Here is a 15,327-nt window from a genome sequence, read left to right on the forward strand (position 1 = left end):
GAGAGAGAGAGAGAGAGAGAGAGAGAGAGAGAGAGAGAGAGAGAGAGAGACAGAGACACAGAGACACACAGAGACACACAGAGAGACACACAGAGAGAGACAGAGAGAGAGACAGAGAGAGAGAGAGACAGAGGGGGGGGAATCCCCTTGCTCATTCTCCGTTGTGGTTTTAGCATTTTTAGTGGGATTCAACCTCATCTTCACTGCCTTGATAGTAGAAGGGACAAGCAACACTAATGAACATTCACTCAACCACACAACATTATAGTTTTATCAGTTTTAAAATGGAGCTGTGTGCTATCAGTTTTTTCTGGTTTACTTTTAAAAATATGAATAACCACTTATTAGGTACTGTTCAAGGCAAATATATTTATCAAGAGAATATTAAATTATTTTATAGAGATTAAACCTTGCAAAAATTACTCTCAGAATATTAGTTTAAATGCATACAGCATAGAGAATAGCAAGCTCTCCTATACATGTTTTGAGAACATACTAAATTATGTGTAATGACTTCCTTCACAGGTTGGTGAAGCTATTTGAGTCAGTCTTCACAAATATGGGATGCAGTTTAGAAAACTGCTGTTTTAGAATCATAAGATACCATCCTTATAACTATTACAGGAATTTATTCAGCTTACAGAAAATTGGTATAATATTTAAATTCACTGGATTTTACTCATTTTCTGAATAACCAAGTTTTGACAGCACTGGCCTAAAAAAAATTTACAAAACAACTTTGATCACATCCTTACTTGAAATTTTTAGCTTCAATTAACCACTTGCCTCCAGCTCACAATTTCCCATGTCAACAGTAACTCACTGCACTTGTACATTACAGTCTTGCCATTTTTTATGCAACAACTATTTAAATATCATCACTGTATACAGACAGAACAGTGTGGTTTGGGAAAGGAAGACATGCAGCAAGCAGAAACATCGAAAGTTCAAAGCTATCCTTATTGAATATGCCTTACTTCAAGACATGTGAGTTCTTCGTTTGTATTTTTCATATATGTACTGGCCAATAGTTGAAAAGCAAAATAACCATTATTGAGGTAGTTTTGAAGCAATGGTTATAAAAAGGAGAACTGTTTTCAATCTTTATATTTTTAAACTTAATATACACTCAAATTTATCAAGCAGTAAAACACAATTTTAATGTACAGTAGTTTGTGTATTTGCTTTTTTGGTTGATTTAACATTTTTCTAAACATTTACATAGTTATAAATATGTCAGTCCCTTATTTGACTTCCAGGAATAACATTGTATTATCTTATTACAGTCTTTCAAAGGATTGATACAATTAATATTTAGATGTTGGGTGATGTCCAGGTATCCAAAGGTGTCATCAGGATGCCCAAGAGCATGTACTTAGTTGTGTGATGACCTCATTTTTTGGGGTGTTTTTTTCTCGGCATAGGACAGTTTTATTTATTTCTCTATGTTAAAGTAAAATACTGTGCAAATTACCTTTTTTAATCCTTGACCAAAGCCAGCAATTGATGATTCCTTATTTTGTATTAAACTTAAAATGATACTTGGACAAATGAAGCATACTAACTAGGTACACTGCGGTCAGAAAGAGTCATATTAAACAACAGAATTTGCTTCTAATAATGTCAGGCTCTCTAAAAATTTATCTTCTTTGCAGATAGAGTTCACATGCCTAATTCTCAGTAATGATTATAGTAATGACTATGGATCTCATTAATTTGAAACAGTTTACATAAAACAAAATTCTTTGACTTTACTCTTCTGATTCCAGTAAACGAATTGAAAGGTAAATTGAAAGAGGCCAGTTAACAAAGGAGTAGTTATGAGAAACTAGAAGAGACTCCTAGGACCTGAGAAAGTACACACATACTGAAGAGATTTTAAATGTTACAGAAATAAACAGGGAAGAACTTCAAGAAATAAGAAAAAGTGAAACCATGCGACAATAATATTAGATATATTTGTACTATTTTGAGGTCCCTGAGAAATAGAGCAACCTACAAGAAGGTAACAGACTCACCAAAATAAATTTTAAAAATAAACAGGAAACCATGTATTTTAACAATAATTGTGTGTGAAAGAATAAAGAAAACTAAGACAGAACTAATTATATGTATATGATATATATTCTCTTAATAAAAACAGAGACATTGTTTAATGCAAATAATTTTATTATGTATTTACAAGAAATCTGACATTGGGTAGAAGAAATACCTACAGTTATCATTTTAATATAAAATGACAAATGACTTTATTAAATTAAAATGACCATTTTTACTGAAAAATTAAATAGTAATTATGTAAAAATAGTTTTAAATCATCAGGAATATATTTTAGTATACTGTTTAACTACAGCACAAACAAATTTCTTGAGCATCCAATAAATAATGGACAAAACATTGATGTTTTCAAGATGTGATTTAATAGTAACTCTGAGAATGGTATTAAGTATACTAAGAAAGCAAGCCAAGTGGTTGGGATATTATGTATGTTTAGTTATCAGTATGAAGGAAGACAGTGCTGTGATATTAGTCCATAATAAGTAATGGTACCCTGTTACCTTTTGTGGTGATGAGCAATGAATTGAATGAATCAAACAGGACAAAATGATAGCTAAGGATGTCTACAGAACCACTGAGCATCGATATTACATTGAGATGAAGGTCAGATGGTGGTTTAGTGACTTAGAACATCCTAACCTTTTAAAATTCTTATAACAATATTTTAACCTTTAAATTCACAGGTCATGTGAAGTCAGTTATCATGATTTGCCAGGTTAAAACATTATTAATTTAGATTTAATCTAGATGGAACCACAATAATAGGACTATTAATTTCACAAATAATGATTTGGCTAAAATAATTACACATAAAGAGTATATAATAAAGTACAAATGACTTACAGCCTTAAACAATTCGATACTTAGCTCTAGTGAGTTTTATTTAATAGGATTTACTAAATTGTATCTTAAACGTGCAAACAGAAAAGGGCACAATTGGTTCCACTGAGATTGTACCAAATAACAACACATCAGAGGCAGGCTCTAACATATTCTGAGACTTCAAGAATGTAAGTTGCACCATGTGGATATTAAATGAGCTTCCCGCCAGAGAAACTTGGTTTAAGCTTTAAGCCGTTACCTGGATATTGACTGCAGAAAGCCGTCATTTAGGGGTATATTCTTTCAGTTTTTGTTTTTTTTTTTTTGTTACACAGGACTAACCACACCAATTGTGCTTACAGTTTCTTTTGTTTTATATTTACATTCATATAACATAAGTATCCGTATAAAAACTCATCAAGGAAACAATTTTCCACAACATAAAGGACCAGTACTTTGCCATGAAGTTATAATTCCAGTTATCCAAATACTCAAATGTTGTTTGTTTGATGCACAAGAACGCAAAGTTACTGGTCATAGGAAGCATGAACCATGCAGCTGTTAATAATACAGGCTAAAAAAGATGAGGCTTCTTTGAAATTGGCCACATAAGGACACAGCTTTACTGCTTTCCCTTGATTGCATCCACTCTGTTGTCTGCATATATTTTTCTTGCCCCACCATTTATGTAAAAATGATCAGAAAAGTTACTCACTCCAAGGTCACCTGAGCCACAGCGTCCATTGAACTGTATCCATTTTCCATGAAAATTTCTGTATACCGGCCCATCTTGATTGCTTCCAGCCATTCACCTACTGATCTGTAGGCCCCTGACCCCAGAGAACCATGCTCAGCCAACAAAGTAGATACCCTAAAACACAGAAAACAGAAATATTGCAAGGAACAAATGATGAATTTTGATCTGTACGTACAATGTTAAGTCAAATTCAAAGAATCTTTGGGACAATTAAATTATGAGGAAATATACAATCACTTGCATAATAAATAATTCAAAATAGAAGTGGGAGAAAAACAAAAATAACCTTTAGACTTTCATTGTAGACTGTGGATCTGGGCTTATAATAGAGAAATTAGTAAATTTTCTGTGAAAAAAATATAGTTTTCATTGTTCATTTTTGATGGCATTATATTATATTAAATTCATTATGTAAAGTTTTAATCTCCAGCTTGCCATAAGCTTGCTTTGAGTTTTCCAGGTTTCTCATACAAACATGAATTCAACATAGCCGGAATAAAATTCATTTTCTCTACCAACTTATTGTTTCCAATTACAGTATTTGATACAATAGTCCAGCTTTTGCTTGTTTTCGTTTTCCCTCACAGTCTATCATAGGACATTTTATCCATATAACTTAAAAGTTTTATATTTGATCAATTCTTTTCCATCTATCACCAACTTCATTATAGAAACCTTCATGGTAAATCTGTATGACTAAAGGCACCATGAAGTTCTGACACAGAACCTGAAGGATCAAACATGATCTGATCTGAAAGTCTCATTCTGCCGTAAGTCAGGGAAGCATGCAAGTGTAGGAAGCGGTCGATAGTCCTACAACTGATGATGCCAGTGAATTACAGAATATTCATTGCACAATAACACTCACTATGTGTGCAGTGGTAATATTAACATCATGGTAGAAATCATCACCTCTCTAATTGGATTTAATTCAACAAATGGGAAATCATCCCTGGTACTGGAAGCCTACCCAATTACTCAGGGTTAATGAGATCGTGGATCTTAGAGAAGAAATAATAACTGCCATTTTATGAAAGCAACATAATTACTAACGGCATTACAAATATTAAAGCTTATAGAAAAATATAGATCTTTTCCTTCATCAAAGAAACTTCTCTTTGCAAAGAGTTCATTACAGAAATCCACAACTGATCAAAATTCAGAGAACAAGTGATCAGATGGTGCTCAATACCAATTGGCATATCTTCAACACAACTCTTGTATCCAGACTACAAGAATTATGGATTAATTTAAGTTGCCAGAACTAGTTAAAAATTAGCCTGTGCTAGTTGGCCAAACAGTTTATAATTAATATAAGACTCGGTGTGTTTCTTTGGAACTGAACAATTGTGGGACAGGGCAGAACAGAAACTTCTGTCTACAAAGAGATATTCAAATATAATTTATACAGCTACTGGATTCATCAAATCTTGTAATATAAGTGAGTGTGGATGATATCGAAGAGCAAACTCCTTGCAGAATTAGTTCTTGTGTGTGACTGTTTAATTAAAGATGGGTAGTGAATAGTACATAGTGAATGCTTACTCTATGCACAAGCATAATATGTTAAATTATATAAATTATATATAAGAAAATCCTATACACCATGTTTCAGAAAGTAAGGAAAGATGCCTAAGGAAAAATTAATATGATTTAGAACACTAGAACTTTTTTTAATTATCACCTTAGATTCATTTGTGACAATTACCTCAACATCATTCAAATAAGTAGATGAGAGACAGACTTAATACTATTATACATCACCATAAGGAATTTAAAAGGATATTTAGGGAAAAAAAAACATATGTAATAATTGCTAAGGAGATATAATCTCCAACTGTTAGTATAGAAAGTTCAAAATACCTCACCAGATTTTTAGGGTTCATTTCTGACTTATGTTGAAATACTTAGTAAACAAGTGTTGCATCAAGATCATTGAATTTATGTAACTTCATCATAAGCAAACAACTTCATGTAATTCACCTTAATAGACAGCCATTTCCGCTACTGGCATGATTTCCTTTCTTGTACAAAAACAATGGCAATAAAGACACTGACGCCAATAATTTAGTTAATTTTCTAATTTGAGACCAACTTGATTTTTATTACTGGGAATATTTTGATATTTTTTTCTGCTAAAGAGGAAAAAGTACTTTGCAAATATCCAATGTTATTTAAATACATTTTCTTGCAATTCAGAAAAGTAGAAAATATGGTTATTGGCTTGTACATATTTTCCACAAAATTACTCATTTACCAATTTTAACTCTTCAAACCAAATAATAAATTATTAACAAATATCTCTGTACAACCAGATAAAGGCGAAGAGTCCTATCAGCCATCAATGTTCATAAACTGAATGCCACAATACAGCCATATGCTAATGACCAATACTAAAATATATTCTAAAGAATCCATGTATTGTTACTATTAGATAGCTAGTTTAAAATGCATCGGGACTTAATTAAGCTCCTATAATCTCATTTCTCTACCTGAACCTATGCTCTAGAAACATTTGGATCTTCTTTTCTAAAGCTATTTCAGTGCAGCAAGCATGTACTCTCTTTTCGACAACGACATATCACACAAATAGGTTAGGCAAAGATGTTTTAGGTATAAATTCCATATATCTTTTTTATTTCAAGAGGAAAATATTATGAAAGTTTATAGTTAAATCAATTGTCATACAGATTCCCGTAGTAATACATAAATTACTTAATGAAACATTTATTAGATCAACTTGGTCAGATATACTCTGGAAAGATTATTGAAGTCTGGTCTTGTACCTGCTTGATGCATTAACCAGTGTCTTCAGACTACTCGGGTTTCGTATCAGCTTGTCCAGCATGTTGACGATTTCATCAAACTTGGGCCTGCTATTTCGATCTTTTTGCCAGCAATCCAGCATTAATTGATAGAGAGCAGCAGGACAATCCATGGGGCTTGGCAGGCGGTAGCCTTCTTCCACTGCTTTGATCACCTGCACAAGGCAAAAACAGAATGTGTCCACAATACCACTAATGTAATGGAAGTGTTTGAGAAATTTCCTCCTTCTCATTTCCATCTGTATTCGTATATTTGCAGTACTAACCAGCTGCACTATTTTTGTAAACCATGACCACTTTTATTTGCTGCAAAATAAGACAATAGGAAAGAAGGTACTATCACATACACCATTAAAAGTTAGGCCCTTTTCACATGTTAAAAACTAAATGGTAGTGATGAGTGATGGTACATGCCCTTATTCCCCAGCCCTAGGGAGACAAAGGTAATTGGATCTTTAACCAGGACTTTGTGAAGAAATCCCGTGTCAAACAATAAAAACAAAAATAGAACAAAGAAAACAAAACAAAATAAAAACCAAACTTGAGATGAGGTTTACCTATCACCTTGGTGAAGGATATTTTATCAAACTAACTGCCAAAAAGTAGATCATGTTTTATTCATTCTTGCCTTCTAGCATTAAATAAGGATTATATTTTCTATAATTCCTCTGAAAATATAATATTTTTTCTTATAATTATATACAGTCACATTTCAAAGTACTAAAATGGCAATTTCATTTCAAAAGAGAATTTTGGATGGAAAATGATAGATAAGTCAAAGGCTAAATTAGCATAACTGTCTCATGTATCATTTAATAATGTCAAGGTCTGACTGTTTATTATTATCTTTGGATTTCTGTCAGGAATTTGAAATGAGTATCTACTGGCATAGGCATTAAGAATATTTACTTTAAACACATATATGAGTATTTTCTATTTATGGGAATAAAAACATATTACTATTACTGACACCAAACTATCTAAATACAGAAAAATATTTATTTGTATTACTAACCAATTCAATGGCCTTTTAACTCATTTATGAAAATACCCCTAAACATTAATTAATATGTTTCTCAAAAATACTATAAATTACCGTTAGCAGATTCAAATGTGTTATACCTCAAATAATTTGGGTTTATTTAACAAACTGTAGAATAAAATCAATAAAAAATTTACAAAAAAAAATCTTCAGAGGTTTAAGTTAAGGCAATCTCTTCAGAATAAAGGGGTTGACATGATCAAATATGGTGAAAGTAAGGAAGAAATAACTATACATTTACAAGCATATATGACTCAGGAGTATAGGGAAAAGGGATATCAGATACAAGTTCAAACGCATCATATTAAGAAGGAATTTCTATTATCTGGAAGTACACAACTATGAAGGAAGTAAATATTATTAGGTTTAATCTGGAATTTCTTTTTATTTGTTGTAAGTTGGGGAATAGACAGACCACAATGTGTGTGAATCCAACTGGTACAAGGTTATCTAGCTGCTATCTACCAAAGATATTAATAAAAATATTTCTATGAAGAAAGTGCAAGCAGAAAAATATAAGTGCTCAAGGATTGTGAAAGTGTCTGTAAAATAGTTGGAAAATTTCAGAGAAGTGACCTAAGCAGCCTTATACCTTAGCTAACCTATTTAACTTCAAAACAATATAGAAATCAAAAGGCAAACTGTGCAAAAAAGTATTTTCAACAAATGTAGCAAAGTTGATGCACTAAGGCAAAAGCATCATGGGAAATCAAACAATAGATTATAAAATAAGTCCCAATTAAAGTTTAGAAAAAAAGAAACAAAAGATGACAAATGTGACAAAAGATATATTAAAAGTACCAGTTGACCTGATATCTTAAACAGACTTTATTTATTTAGTTTCTTGGTTTTTTCTTTACATTTTTCATAAGATACATCTACTACTATTATCTTTAGTACCCTAACTGGCCAACATAGAGGTATATCATTTAAATCATTAAATTTTATAAACTCAGCAAAATTTTACTTAAAACTTAATCTAATTTGTAGCATTCTATTCTTTCAATGTTTTTAATTAGTTCTATTTATCCTTAGTGTATATGTATAGCAAAGAAAATTATAGAAGTTATAGATTTAAGATTGAGTATGTTGGGACATAGGAATTGGAAGGCAAAAGGGATTGATAAATGATATAAATGTAGTTCTCATGTATAAAATTCTAAAATAAAATAAAAATATAAATTAAAATATTTTCCACTAAGCATCCTGTCTCTCTATATAATTGTGACCTGCATAAGTTAAATTAACTCTTTTTTTTTTTTTTACGTTAAATACAATGGTTTTGTCTCTGGACTTTTGAGTTTTAGAGGATCATATCTTGGAAGCTCTACCTTCACTGTTACAATTTGCTAGATGAATGTATTCCAGGAAATAAAATCTAGTGAAAAATAAGTATGTCAAAATGTTTCATCTTTGGCAGAGACTAAAGGAGTTCTAACTGGGGTATTTTCTAGTTTTCCCTGTTTCTCTACTAAACTTTGTTGCATCCAGAAGGTTGTGTACCAGATGACCTGGCAGCATGTTGTTTGGGCTTCTCAGCCTCTAGAACCTTGAAGGAAATAGACCTCTCTTCTTCACCTGCTGTGGTGGTTTGAGTGATAATTGCCTCATAGGCTTCTAGACTTGAATATTGAGTCCCCCTCTTGAATAACTATTTGGGATTGATTAGAGTGGAGGTGGACTTTGTTAGAGGAAGTATGTCACTGGGAGCATCTTTTGAGGTTTCAAAAGACTCATGCCATTGCCCTGTTGCTTCTGCTTCCTACTTATCGATCTCCTCAGAGAACTGTTAGGGCCAGGCAATGTGTGGCACAGGAGCCCCAGCATAAACAGGCCATTGCCTAAGCTGCAAATATGAAGCCCGGATATGACTGGAGACCCCACGATGCTGAACATGCCAGCACCACTAAACATCTGACAAGGACATTGGACACAGAGAATGGAATCTGCCACAATGATGGCAGTGAAGCAGCAAAGGTAGATCCATCTAAATGCACTGACATGGAATATAGGATTTGGAGTTTGTCCAGCTGTATTTTGGTCCCGTGTGGTGGACTATTTCCTTCCTATGGCCCTAGTCTTCACTTTTGAGTTGACAATGTCTGTTTTGTGACAGGATATATTGGAAGCATGTAACTTGCTTTTTGATTTTAAAGACGGCAGTGTAATTGGGAGTTTAAGAATGACTTTGAGGCGTCAGAAGACTGGTGCCATCTCCAGTGTGTATCTTTGGTTCATATTAGTGGTTTAAGATGTGAGTTGTGAGCTGCTGCTCTAGCCAATGTGTTTGCTGATTGCTGCCATGCTGCTCAGCCAGGACGAACTTTTAACCCTATGAAATTAGAAGTCAAATTAAATGCTTTCATTAAAAAGTTGCCCTGGTCTTGGTGTTTTACAACAGCAATAGAAAAGGAAAGAAAGCATATATTACCTTGCATTAAATATTCTTCTATGACAATACAGAATGCACTAAGACAGCAAGTTATTTTGTGACTTATAGAATCTATTGTGTCATATATATGTATATATGACACAAAATATTCATATAAAAATTAAAAGAAGTATACAATTGGTAATAGATGTGCATTCATTACAAAATAGGTTAATGTACTTTAAAGCACAATATTCCTGTGAACCTTTTAAAGAAATTGTAACACATCAAATGCAGTAATAAATCTATTTGATTATCAATTGCAGAATTTAAAATAAAATGAATAGAAAATTAACTGCCAAAGAAAAGACAAATTAAATCACACAGAAGAGTGAAAACGAGATTACTATAGTGACAGAAACATTTTTGAATTTATATGCTTAATGGTATATATGAATTCATATATACAGCAAGAAATACTAGGGAGTGATACTATCTCTAAATATAGAGATGCTGTGTAATAAATATAAAATTTGTCTTTATTTTGTGTTATGAAAAATGTTGATATTTAAATGTTTTCTACTAATAAACTAGATTCCATTGCTTGCAGGAATTCATAGCCTTAGAGTTCATAGTCTCATGTTTCCTTAAAATGATCTGATTCATTCATGATTATTTTTATTGTTTACTGTGACTCCTTTTTGTCTGTTGTGGCTGAAGTCATCCTAAATCAAAAGAAGTTTATTGAATTCCCTCTTTTTGGCATAAAGCATGGTCTCCTCTGTGAGATTTAGAGTATGTTCTATGAATGATAAAATTATGCCTCTGAAAGCAAAAGTCCATTTTAGGTCAGATCATATCAAGTATGTAGGTATCAAGGGATCTAACTTTTAGAACTGCAGAATCTCCAGTGTATCTTTGTTCTGTGAGACTGCTTTTGTTGTGTCAATGAAAGGAAGTGATTATTGAGTTCACTTAGTCTGCTTTGCTGTTGTTTATATCAAATTGAGTTAGAGTTGAGGCATAACATACTTAATGTAGTATTTGGAAATGAAATGTCACTGATGACTAAAAGCTCAATAAATAACACATCATGCACTCTACATTGTACTAGAGGGCACTTTCCAGAATGATTTGTGATTAGATAATCCTTTGTTGTAAGCTTCATATAGATTAGAAGATCTGACCAAAACTCTTAGTTTTCTTCTTAAATTATACTTAAAGACACAACACTGATATTTCCTTTCTTTAATTTTGTTGAAAAATTGTCTAGAAAGCGGTGAAATCCCTGAAGTGAATTCAGATAGGAAAATAAACTGAAAGGGAATAAAGACTGATGATAAAATAGCAAAGACAGTGGTTAGTGACAGGAAAATTAGATGAAGCTATAATGCCAAATAAGTTATTAACTGACGAACAAAGAGAATGAGAAAACCAAAAGGGTAGAATGATGGAGCATAAGTATATGAGGTACAGATAAAAATAGGGAGATGAGAATGATTAGCAAATATTCCTTAAATCCTTCAATTTCCTGCCCTTATATCTTTTCCCATACAAGTACAGTGCCCACCCACACAAAGCACTGCCATGAATTTACTCATCTAACTGTGCAGTTAGGCAGTGAGGTTTTACCATACAAGTTGCCAGTTAAGGTGTAAGGAAGCTTTTTCTACACTGAGGAAACTTGGCAATGTCACAGGTTTCTACTATCATGATGACACAGAATGACCTAAAGGAAATTTGATAGCAAAGAGTCTAATTCAGCTTGAAGTCTATAGTCCATCACTGAGGGATGCCAGGGCAGGAACTCAAGGCAGGAACCTGGAGGCAGGGACTCAAATTGCATGTAAGCTTTGTGAGAGCCTAGGCAGTTTGGATGCTCACCTTACTAGACCTGGAGGTGGGTGGTCCTTGGACTTCCCACAGGGCAGGGAACCCTGATTGCTCTTTGGGCTGACAAGGGAGGGGGATTTGATCGGGAGAGGGGGAGGGAAATGGGAGGCGGCGGTGGGGAAGAAACAGAAATCTCTAAAAAATAAATAAATAAATAAATAAATAAAAAAATAAATAAATAAAAAAGTGCTTCTTACTGGCTTATTTTTAATGGCTTTCTCGCCTGCTTTATTATAAATTTCAGGACTACCTTCCTAGGGCTGCCACCACCCACAATATGCTTGGCCCTCCCTCATCAGCGAGCATTAAGGAAATAATCCACAGTCCTGACTAAAGACCAACCTTACAGAAGCAATTTTAAAAGTTGTTGTTCTCTGTCCTCAGATGGCTCTAAACTTGCGTCAAATTGTCAAAATACTAGTGAATTAAGAAATTGATATTAGCTTTTGGCTTTCTTGCTGGGTTTTGGTGGGTGATGAGAGACTTGTAGAAAAATAAAGCTGTACTAATACAAATTTCTTTTCTCTGTACCAAAGGCAAGTTTAGAGAATGTCCACAAAAGCACTCCACGACATTCATCTACCATCAGAGTCTTCTTGTTTGATCTCTAACTTCACTTGCTACAATATTAAGTGTAACTTATTGCAATTTTAACTTAACTGATATAATTGCCAATACCTGATATATATTGATTGAACATCCATTGCACAGTTAGAAATGTCTAATGGATCAGGTGTCAAAGTATCTCAGGAGTGGGTAGAAACTATAGAGACTGACAATAGGGAAATCATATTCCTTTGAAATAGATTAATAGGATGTATTTTCATTTGAGGTATTTGTGACAAGACAGAAAAAATGAGGCTTGGTGAATAAATTAAAAACAAAACTGTGTTGGTTCAAAGGTGATGTGAGCATCTGGCATTTATGTGGAAAAAAACTATAAAAAAACAAGGCTTTGTCTAGCCATGTTAAATTCAGATTAATTTCTATCTATTGAATTGAACATTACATGACTCATTCATTTAGAAGACTGATATGATTGAAATGTAAAAACAGAATTGCATAATAATTCAGTTGCTCTAAATCATAGTCATTGCTATAAATCATATATTTTAGAAAGCATGAAAATAAGTTGATATGTCTGCTATAAATTTTATTATTTTATGACATTAAGAAAATTCTAATCTTCTCTAAGCCCCAGTTATCCACTATAAAAGAAAAATAATGACAACATCTCTTTATTGTGTTATTTAAGTTTACATATATAAATACAATATTAAAAATATTTAAGATACAAATTGCATATATAGACACATATACACATAATTATGAAATTGAATGGCATTTTTATATAATTCCATCCCTTAATGCTTAAGTTTGAAGACAACAGACCCTCTATTCTTCATCTATAGAGAAGTATAAGTCAATAGTAGCTTTTTGGAGCTAAGTGAGCTGTACACAAAATAAACCAATTATAGCAACTGTAGGAAACTACAGAGGGAAATGGTGACTCATGAATGTAATCTCCTGGTGCTACCAGAGAAAAATTTAGGGAAATCTGAGATGATGCTTTTGCTACTACTTATGGAAAATTGAAGAAAGTAGACTGGCCAACACAGTGGGAAAACAATTCCAAACAATGATCAGTGCAGTACGTCTAGCAAGACTGTGCTTGCTTTCCTTTGTTAGGAAAACACACACATGATAAAGTAAGGGCTCATGAGGAGGGAACTGAACAGCAAGAGAAAGGAGATTTAGGAAGTCAGCTAGATTCCATTGTCCTCTTTCTTCTTTCCAGGAAACTCTATCAAGTGTCTTTGCAGAATGCAAACACATGCCACTAATTCCCAGATGCTTTTAAGGAACAGATATATACAACTCTTCATTAAAAATCAAATATGCTCCCAGGTTTCTGTTTCTCTACTTTGACAAATCCTGACCAATCCAAGAACAAATATTGGTAAAGAAAAGGAAACAAATATTTGACCATGCCGTCCTATTAATTATTCACATAACTTGGGTTTCCATGGTCTACAGTTGGGATATATACCTTGAAATATTCCTGAGATGTAGTTTTGGCTGTGCTTCAAAAGTCAGACTTGATGGTTGTATGTGATTGCCATTGTAAACAAAGTGAGTTGCAAACTCATAGTATCTGCCTATGAGTCCCTGAGGGTATGTACGGGGAAAGGATGTGCTATAGAGTTGGGATATAAAAAATAATTGGAGAAAGAAAAAATATGTTTCAAGTAAGTACATTATTGAGTTAAAATTGTTCAGTACTCTGATTTACAAAGAGTTATTCATTGGTAAAGGGTATATGGTACACTTTGCAGGTTAAACACTTCTAGCTACTTTTAGAGTTATTATCAGAGGGAAAAATATCAAATTTTAATATGATCTAGACTCAAAGAAAGTGTATTGAATATTAATGATGGGAAATGATTAAAGCAAAGGTCACAGTTCTGTCTTCATAACGTAAGCATTTGAACTTGGAAAGAAAATTCTTTAGTGTGGTTCTTTTCCTGTTAGAATTATATAATTCTAAACATTAATTATATTTTTATTGTTAGAAGAATATTTACTTCTATCAGTTATGAGTGCAATATAGTTCATCTTTCATTTCAAAGATTAGATTTCAGCATTCATTCTTAGATGGCCGCTCCTTCTTCATCTTTGAGAACAATACTGACATAAACCGAGTGGAACAGCACTGTGGTATAACTAAACCTACTTGGCAAAGGACTAAAGTTTTTCCCAACTGCAACTCATGCTACTTTACCTCATTTCATTTTTAGCATTCCCATAAAGATTATTTCCATAGCAACAAAAGTACCAAAAGGTAAACAAAGCATTTTATATTTTCCAAGTAACTATCTTTTTCACAATTTTAAAACAGTATAAGAGCATGGACTCAGAGAACAAAACATTTCATTCTCAACTTGAGGGAGAAAGTGAATCCCTGTACTTACATCCTGATTGGTCATCTCCCAGTAGGGTCTCTCCCCATAAGATACAACTTCCCACATAACGATTCCATAGCTCCAGACATCACTGGCAGAAGTGAACTTTCGAAAAGCTATTGCTTCTGGGGCAGTCCATCTGATTGGAATTTTGCCTCCCTAAAATTAAAAACACATGTACATATATATGTATATATATATATATATATAATATATATGTGCATACATATACATTAGCATACTTCAAGGGTATCTAGGGATACTGCAGTTTCTTTGAGAAGATCTAGAAAAAGATGTAACATTTTTAAGTGAATCAGTTTGACAGCATGCAGTCTCTTTTCACATCTCCCAACCCATGAGCACTTGTAGACTAACAACTAATTGGCTGTCGGGAAGGTTTCTGCTATAAATTCTGTTTGACTCTTGGAAGGCATACAGGACCTACATCTCAATTAGAGTGCTCAGGATGGCAGAGCTGATGAGGGGAGGGAGGCACTCGGGCACATCAATAAGGTGAACGCTCAGCATTGTAAAAGTAAAGGACTCAAATACTCTGCATGACTTGTTGTTCAATGAAACCCTGGGATGTTTAAAAG

At 33.2% G+C, this 15,327-nt stretch overlaps 1 protein-coding gene across 9 annotated transcripts in view; it reads right to left on the reverse strand.

Annotated features, from left to right (window-relative positions):
• The window catches only part of Epha5 (EPH receptor A5), a 278,614-nt gene that overhangs the window by 4,495 nt on the left and 258,792 nt on the right, over positions 1-15,327 (reverse strand). For 8 of the 9 annotated variants that reach the window (XM_050150286.1, XM_050150285.1, XM_050150284.1 and 5 more), the window contains 3 exons: positions 14,741-14,890; positions 6,424-6,617; positions 3,596-3,751 (listed from right to left, as the gene is read on the reverse strand). In XM_050150286.1, the coding sequence (XP_050006243.1) occupies positions 3,596-3,751; positions 6,424-6,617; positions 14,741-14,890 (500 nt within the window). Of the gene's footprint in view, positions 1-3,591; positions 3,752-6,423; positions 6,618-14,740; positions 14,891-15,327 lie in introns of those variants that run through there. The other variant, XM_050150287.1, reaches the window with a different exon arrangement.

This window comes from Alexandromys fortis, unplaced genomic scaffold (genome assembly GCF_014885135.2).
Source record: "Alexandromys fortis isolate MF-2015 unplaced genomic scaffold, M_Fortis_MF-2015_v1.1 scaffold_0, whole genome shotgun sequence".
Classification (NCBI taxonomy): domain Eukaryota; kingdom Metazoa; phylum Chordata; class Mammalia; order Rodentia; family Cricetidae; genus Alexandromys; species Alexandromys fortis.